Here is a 7,741-nt window from a genome sequence, read left to right on the forward strand (position 1 = left end):
AGGGGGGATGCCACACAGTGGTAAAAATGGACTTGTCCCAACTTTTTTGGGATTTGTTGACGCCATGAAATTTGGAAACAACAGATTTTTCCCTTAAAATGATACATTCTCTCAGTTTAAACTTTTGATCTGTGATTTGTGTTCTATTCTGAATAAAATATTAGATGTTGGCACCTCCACATCATTGCATTCAGTTTTTATTCACAATTTCTTTAGTGTCCCAACTTTTTTGGAATCCGGTTTGTATACAACAATCAAACCATGAAGTTTACAGGCGACAAGTAGAAACTGGTTTGAACAGGAGTAAAAACATTTAAAGGTTTTGTCTTTTCCTCACCTCCACATCAGTTCGTCTCTTCTGAAACTCCAGTAGTTCTACGAAACTAAACCTGTCACTTATAAAATCTTACAGATGAATGTTTTTTGTTTCTTTTCAGATCTGGAGACCGGTGACGGCCACCTTTTATTTCCCCATCACTCCCAACACTGGATTTCTGTACCTGGTTAACCTTTATTTCCTCTACCATTATTCCACCCGGCTGGAGACAGGTGAGACTCTGCTCATGTAATTTAAACGTCATCATGTGAACAAAAATCTTTAGTTTTGAGTTATGCTCATTTTTATCTTGGTATGTTCATTCTTCAGGGGCGTTCGATGGCAGAACTGCAGATTATGTCTTTATGCTTTTCTTCAACTGGATCTGCATCGTTGTATCCTTTGACCCCCGTCCTGAAATACCTCTTGTTAAGAGAGGGAATCACCACTCGTACAGGAATTACTGGCAATGTTTAATTATTTTTAATTTAGATCATTTAAATTTAGCATGACAAAAACATTATTTTTTAATTCCAAACTTCTGCCATTAAGAAACATCCATTCATCCATCCATCCATTTTCTTCCGCTTATCCGGGGTCGGGTCGTGGGGGTAGCAGCCTAAGTAGGGAGGCCCAGACTTCCCTCTCCCCAGCCACTTGGGCCAGCTTTTCCGGGGGAATCCCGAGGCGTTCCCAGGCCAGCCGAGAAACATAGTCCCTCCAGCGTGTCCTGGTTCTTCCTCTGGGCCTCCTTCCGGTGGGACGTGTCCGGAACACCTCCCCAGGGAGGCGTCCAGGAGGCATCCTAAACAGATGCCCAAGTCACCTCAACTGGCTCCTCTCGACGTGGAGAAGCAGCGGCTCTACTCTGAGTCCCTCCCGGATGATCGAGCTTCTCACCCTATCTCTAAGGGAGAGCCCAGACACCCTGCAGAGAAAACTAATTTCGGCCGCTTGTATCCGAGATCTTGTTCTTTCGGTCACAACCCAAAGCTCGTGACCATAGATGAGGGTAGGAACGTAGATCGATCGGTAAATTGAGAGCTTCGCCTTTTGACTCAGCTCTCTCTTCACCACGACAGACCTGTACAGCGCCTGCTTCAATGCAGACGCTGCACCTATCCGCCTATCGATCTCTCGCTCCATTTTTCCCTCATTCGTGAACAAGACCCCAAGATACTTGAACTCCTCCACTTGGGGTAGGACCTCCTCCCTGACCCGGAGAGGGCACTCTACCCTTTTCCGGCTCAAGACCATGGCCTCGGATTTGGAGGAACTGATCTTCATCCCGGTTGCGTCACATTCGGCTGCGAACCGCTCCAGCAAAAGCTGTAGATCACGATCTGATGAAGCCAATAGCAGCTCCGGTAAGCCGCCTCTAAAATAGAGGCACGAAACATGGTCCACTCAGACTCAATGTCCCCCACCTCCCTCGGAACATGTTCGAAGTTCTCCCGGAGGGGTGTTAAAACTCCGTCTCACAGGAGACTCTGCCAGACGTTCCCAGCAAACCCTCACAATACGTTTGGGTCTGCCAGGTCTGACCGGCATCCTCCCCCACCATCGGAGCCAACTCACCACCAGGTAGTGATCAGTGGACAGCTCCGCCCCTCTCTTCACACGAGTGTCCAAGACGTGGCCGCAGATCAGATGAGACGATGACAAAGTCGATCATCGAACTGCGGCCTAGGGTGTCCTGGTGCCAAGAGCACATATGGACACCCTTATGCTTGAACAAGGTGTTCGTTATTGACAATCCATGACGAGCACAGAAGTCCAACAACAGAACACCACTCTGGTCCAGATCAGGGGGGCCGTTCCTCCCAACCACACCCCGCCAGGTCTCACTGTCATTGCCCACATGAGCATTGAAGTCCCCCAGCAGAACAAGGGAGTCCCCAGGAGGTGCACTTTCCAGTACCCGTCCCCAGGAGGTGCACTTTCCAGTACCCCATCCAAGGACTCCAGAAAGGGTGGATAATCTGAACTGCCGTTTGGTGCATAAGCACAAACGACAGTCAGAACCCGTCCCCCCACACATAGGCGGAGGGAGGCCACCCTCTCATTCACCGGGGTGAACCCCAACACACAGGCACCACGTTGAGGGGCAATAAGTATGCCCACTCCTGCTCGGCGCCTCTCACCAGGGGCAACTCCAGAGTGGAAAAGTGTCCAGCCCCTCTCAAGGAAACTGGTTCCAGAGCCAGAGCCATGCGTAGAGGTGAGTCCGACTATTTCTAGCCAGAACCTCTCAGCCTCACACACCAGCTCAGGCTCCTTCCCCACCAGTGAGGTGACATTCCACGTCCCAATAGCCAGCTTCTGTAGCCGAGGATCAGACCGCCAGGGTCCCCGCCCTCGGCCACCACCCATCCCACATTGCACCCGACCCCTTTGGCCCCTCCCACAGGTGTTGAGCCCATGGGAAGGGGGACCCACGTCTCCTCTTCGGGCTGTGCCCGGCCGAGCTCCATGGGTAAAAGCCCGGCCACAAGGCGCTCGCCCGCGTGCCCCACCTCCAGGCCTGGCTCCAGAGTGGGGCCCCGGTGACCTACGTCCGGGCAAGGGAACATTAGATCCGTTTATTTCTCTCATCATCGGGGTCTTTGGGCTGCACTTTGTCTGGTCCCTCACCTAGGACCTGTCTGCCATGGGTGACCCTACTAGGAGCATAGCTCCTAGGATCATTGGGACACTCAAACCCCTCCACCACGGTAAGGTGGCAGCCCAGGGAGGGGCTGAAACGATAATAAAGAAATATAACTTTAGTCAATCACAATCTAAGTAAAATATGGAATCACTGTAATATTTAGTATTAAAACAAACACTTCTAATTGGAATAAATCTGCTGTTTAGTCTTCAGTTACAAAGAGAGCTCACGGCTCCAACACCAAAGATGTTCGTTGAATCAAACGGGAGGATTATCAAACTTTTTTTAGACGGTAAATCACAGCAAGTTGTTCTCAGCCAGCTGTGTATAACATCTGGACCAAGTCCAAACAAAATGAGAAGCTTGTTAAAGGGAAGTAAGCTGGTCAACCAAGGAAGACATTAAAGCATAAAAAAAAAAAAAAACTTAAAGCTAAATGTCTTGAAAACAAAAAAATGAACAAAACTTGTAAACAAGTGCAGAAACTGAAGTCCATGTCTGTGATCACGCTGTAAGAAATCATCTTATAAAATGGGATTTAAAGAGGGAAAAGTCAAAGGAAAGTCATCATTTACACCCAAACAGAAATTCAAAGGATGACTTGAGAAAACGAGTAATTTCCAGTTACTGATGATCTGGGCCTGCATGTCAGCTGCAGACACGAGGGGTGACGGCAGTCGTCACACCGTCAATAAATACCAAAGTCTACATTTAGAATGTGGACATTTTTCTTAGTCCATCAGTGGAAACAGTGCAGAGTGACGATGACTTCAGTTTTTAGGATGATAATGTATCTGGGCAAAAGACGTGAAAACTTTCCTTGAAGAAAGACACGGTGTCTGGATCTGGATTCAGCTCAAACTCTGGTGGTCGATGACGAGGCTCCAGCCTGCAGGGCTGATCTGGGAACAGCAATAAGAGACCGTCGGAGGCAGATTGATGAAGAGTGCTGTTTGTCGCTCTTTAGGGCCATGCCTCAGAGAATTCCAGCGGTTAGAAGAGCCAGAGGTGGTGAATCAAAGTACTGTAGTGTTTTTCTCCTGATTCTACTTCGTTAATAAATTTTTAAAAAATCAGCTGCAATTTTACCTCGATGCCAGAAGGATTGAGTTTTTGAAAAATGATAATTTTGTGGCGTGTCTGATTTATTTTTATTCAGAATTAAACAAATGAAACAACGTCCTCCATTAGAGGCGATTTAATCGTTTAGCTTGTTTGTAAAAGGTATTGAGCCTTAAATGATCAGCTGTAATGGTTTTACGTTGAAGTGTTTCTTGGTTCATCTGGTGCAACACTGGTGCCCCTTCCTTCTCTCTGCAGTAGTGGCTCTGCACCAGCGGCCCGGTGTCGGTCTACTCCTGCAGAGTAGAAACCTAATCTAGGTCACACGCAGCACCAGCACAGTCCAGCCCACATCTCAGCTCTGTCTCAGCTTTGTCAGTTCAGCTCCAATTGTCATCTTTTGGAGGGTTTTCATGGATATTTCTTGGCCTAAAGAAAAAATGAATCAACATTTTCGATATAAAGCATTCAGTTTTCACCACGTCAGGTTAAATTACAAAACAAAAAGGTGTTCAAAGTGTAATCTGTCAAAATACTGTAGAGTGGAAAAGGCAGCTCTGAGGTCACGTCAGAGCTGAAGCAGGGATCTGAGCACGGCCAGCTGCTGCAGGTAAGACACATTCCAGCTTGTTGTCCTCAACTCTGTCTGCAGATAACTGGGCTGCTGATGGACATGCAGGTAAGAAACTCCTCTGCTCTCAAGCGCTGGGACCACTTCATTAAAGATCGTAAACTGTTCTCCCAAGTTAACTTTTGGACAAGAAGAACAAAATGTGACACTGACTCTGTTTCTTGAACGGTTTCAGTTGCTGATGATCCCGTTGGTTATGTCGGTTTTGTACGTCTGGGCTCAGTTCAACAAAGACACGATCGTGGCCTTCTGGTTTGGAACACGTTTCAAGGTATTGACGTCAAACCTCGTTATCCGTTTTGATAATGGACACATCAAAACACCGAAAGATGTTGATTTAAAGTGTGAATGGCTGTCTTTGTTTTAGGCTCATTATCTACCCTGGGTCATTCTGGTTTTTAACTTCATCATTGGAGGCTCGTGAGTGTCTCTTACATTTGTTGAGTCGTGAAGCGGTGAGTGTCTGACTCTTTGACTCTGTGCAGTTTTGTGAATGAGCTGACTGGAAACCTGGTGGGCCACCTCTACTTCTTCCTCATGTTCAAATACCCCGTGGACCTGGGAGGACGTGCCTTCCTCACCACACCAGAGTTCCTGTGAGTTTTGAATCGACAAACATCAAGAGATTTTAGTTTTTAAGTCAGATGTTCTGCTGGACAAGGAGTTAATTATCTAGTTTCAATTCAGCTGTTTTGTATAAATCAAACATCTCATTGCTGTTTCAGATGTTAGACTGTTCAGTTCATCATTTATCAGTAAATGTACTTGTTACAGTTAAGTAGTTTGGACTTTATAATGTGGGGTTCTGTGCAGATGTTGTGAACAGTCTAGTTCGAGGGGCAGTTTGTTTCAGTCGGTAGAGATATAAAACATCAATATGAGACGACATTGAGACATTAAAATAAACAAAAGTGCAGGTTTAAATTGACTGTCACTAATGCGCTGCTCAGTCAGTATTTTGAGACGCTTTGTGGTCTAAGTATTTTCATGCCTTCTTCTGATCATTGAAATCCACTCTTTTTTTTTTTTTTTTTTTTGATGGCCTCCCTTCTCCCCTTACAGCCATCCTCTCCACACCATTATTATGAAACATTTATTCTAGTGACTATCTAATGTAGTTTTTTTTTTTTTTTTTTTTTTTTTTAATAGCATAGAAAGAAAGAAAAGACAAAGTAAGACTCCAAAATATAAGAAATATACACAAAGAGAGCACACAGCAAAACACCTGGCCACTGTCTGTTTACCTGCAAAGAACATGACAAAACACAGCAACAAAATACATATTTATAAAGAACTTAAAATATTCATGGCTTTGCAGTAAGTTTCCATAAATATATATACCCATACCTACTCCTATATACATACATACATACATACACATGAATATACACTCACATACATATCTATATATCTACATATAAAGCCTACATAAGCATCCCTGCTTCTATTTGTGTGTGGTTGTGAGCATGCATAAGTGTATAAGGCTTCTCTAATAGAACATTTAATAGTAACTGTGAAGCAGCAGAGACCCGACCCCCAAGACCAGAGGCAGACAAAAAAAGGGGGGATCAGAGCCCAAGACCCCAGGAGGGACCCCGACCGCGTAGCCCCCAGGGCCACCCACACAGGACAAACCACTCGCCCACCCCCCAGAACGGACCACAGGGGGAGAGCCGGAAGAACCCCACCAGCGACCACATACAGTGACCCCCCCGGGGCCAACAGCGACAAACTCATAGGCCCCCGCCGGAACCCGCCGCACCGATGCAGGTCCAGGCTTGGGCACGGAGGCCCGGGCACCGAGGACCCACACCACCCAGGCCAAGGCCTGACAGGGCCAGAGGACCCGAGCCCCACCAGGCAGACACCAGGCCGAGCTGACACACGCCCAAGCGCCCAGCCCCCGACTCCAAGAGCCCCAAGCGCGCCGGCAGGCAAGGGCACACCCCACCAGGGGGCCGCGCGATAGGGGCGCGATGCCAAGCACCCCCAGTTGTATCAAAGAGGGGGCAGTCCTAGTCCCGGCCTAACAAATACCCATTCATACACAGACACAATCACACAATCCCAACCTCAATCTCACATTCACTCACTCAAAGACATACAATAACGATACATTTCATTCTTATTCCCGATACGCACTCTATACCCCCCAGGTCCAAGACATGTACCCGCCCTCTACAGGGGGCAGCCCATGCCCAAACCCAGGAGGTAAACCCATTCATTCTCGAGCGGAGAAGAGCCAATATCCCAGACCTGGCCCAGGCCACGCCCAGCCAACAGGACACCCCCCACCATGAAGAGGACACGCCACCGACCACCCCCACACACCGCCAACAACCAAGCACGCACCCCCAGCCGACCGCCCGCCAGGCCCCGGCAGCCACCTCGGCCAGCGGGCCAACCATGGCACCCAAGAGCCAAGCTCAGGGGGTCCAAACAACCCCAGGGAGAGCACAGCACCGCCCACGGCAACCCCCAGACCCCGAACCCCCACATAGTCCTGGTCAACACCCGACGGCCTGCCCTTCTCCCGGACTCCACCCCCGGAACGGCAGTTGGGGAACTGGGGGGGAGGAAAAATAATAATAATAATAAGACCCCGACACATACACCCCCGCCCCTAGATGTGCTGTTGATGTGTGTTGTTGTATAGTGCCATTAAAAAGGAAAGAAGAAGGAGCAAAGGCTGGCATGATGCCAATTTCCCCTCCACCCCAACTCTATCCAAACCCTAGTGTCTAAATGCAACCGTTGTGAGCACAGGCACAGGGGGTGAGAGTAAGGTCATCCCACCACCCATAGCCATGTGCCCACCTCAAGTTCCTATATATGAATGTCATGAGGATGTTATGAATGAATGTCTAAGGTGTACAATAAAATTGAGTCCCAGGTGGCTATGGTCAACAGAGATGTAAAATCGTTGCAGCACACCCGAGCCCAAACAACCCTAAATGTGTGGAATTGAAATGAAGAGGGTGGAGGTGCATGGTGAGGGATGGCGAGAAATAGCTGTGAGAGCAAATGCTCCCACAGGGAGTCACCTCCCCCACTGACCCAACAGCCCCCCCCCCCCCCCCCC

At 48.2% G+C, this 7,741-nt stretch overlaps 1 protein-coding gene across 1 annotated transcript in view; it reads left to right on the forward strand.

The window, feature by feature from the left end:
• The window catches only part of derl1 (derlin 1), a 16,883-nt gene extending 11,556 nt beyond the window's left edge, over window positions 1-5,327 (forward strand). Inside the window, exons 2-7 of the mRNA XM_037677292.1 lie at window positions 438-549; window positions 647-711; window positions 4,681-4,707; window positions 4,835-4,930; window positions 5,027-5,079; window positions 5,145-5,327. Of these exons, the coding sequence (XP_037533220.1) occupies window positions 438-549; window positions 647-711; window positions 4,681-4,707; window positions 4,835-4,930; window positions 5,027-5,079; window positions 5,145-5,259 (468 nt within the window). The 3' untranslated portion in view covers window positions 5,260-5,327. The remainder of the gene's footprint in view (window positions 1-437; window positions 550-646; window positions 712-4,680; window positions 4,708-4,834; window positions 4,931-5,026; window positions 5,080-5,144) is intronic.
• Window positions 5,328-7,741: the final 2,414 nt, after the last annotated feature.

This window comes from Nematolebias whitei, chromosome 5 (assembly GCF_014905685.2).
Source record: "Nematolebias whitei isolate Nwh7 chromosome 5, NemWhi1, whole genome shotgun sequence".
Taxonomy (NCBI): Eukaryota; Metazoa; Chordata; class Actinopteri; order Cyprinodontiformes; family Rivulidae; genus Nematolebias; species Nematolebias whitei.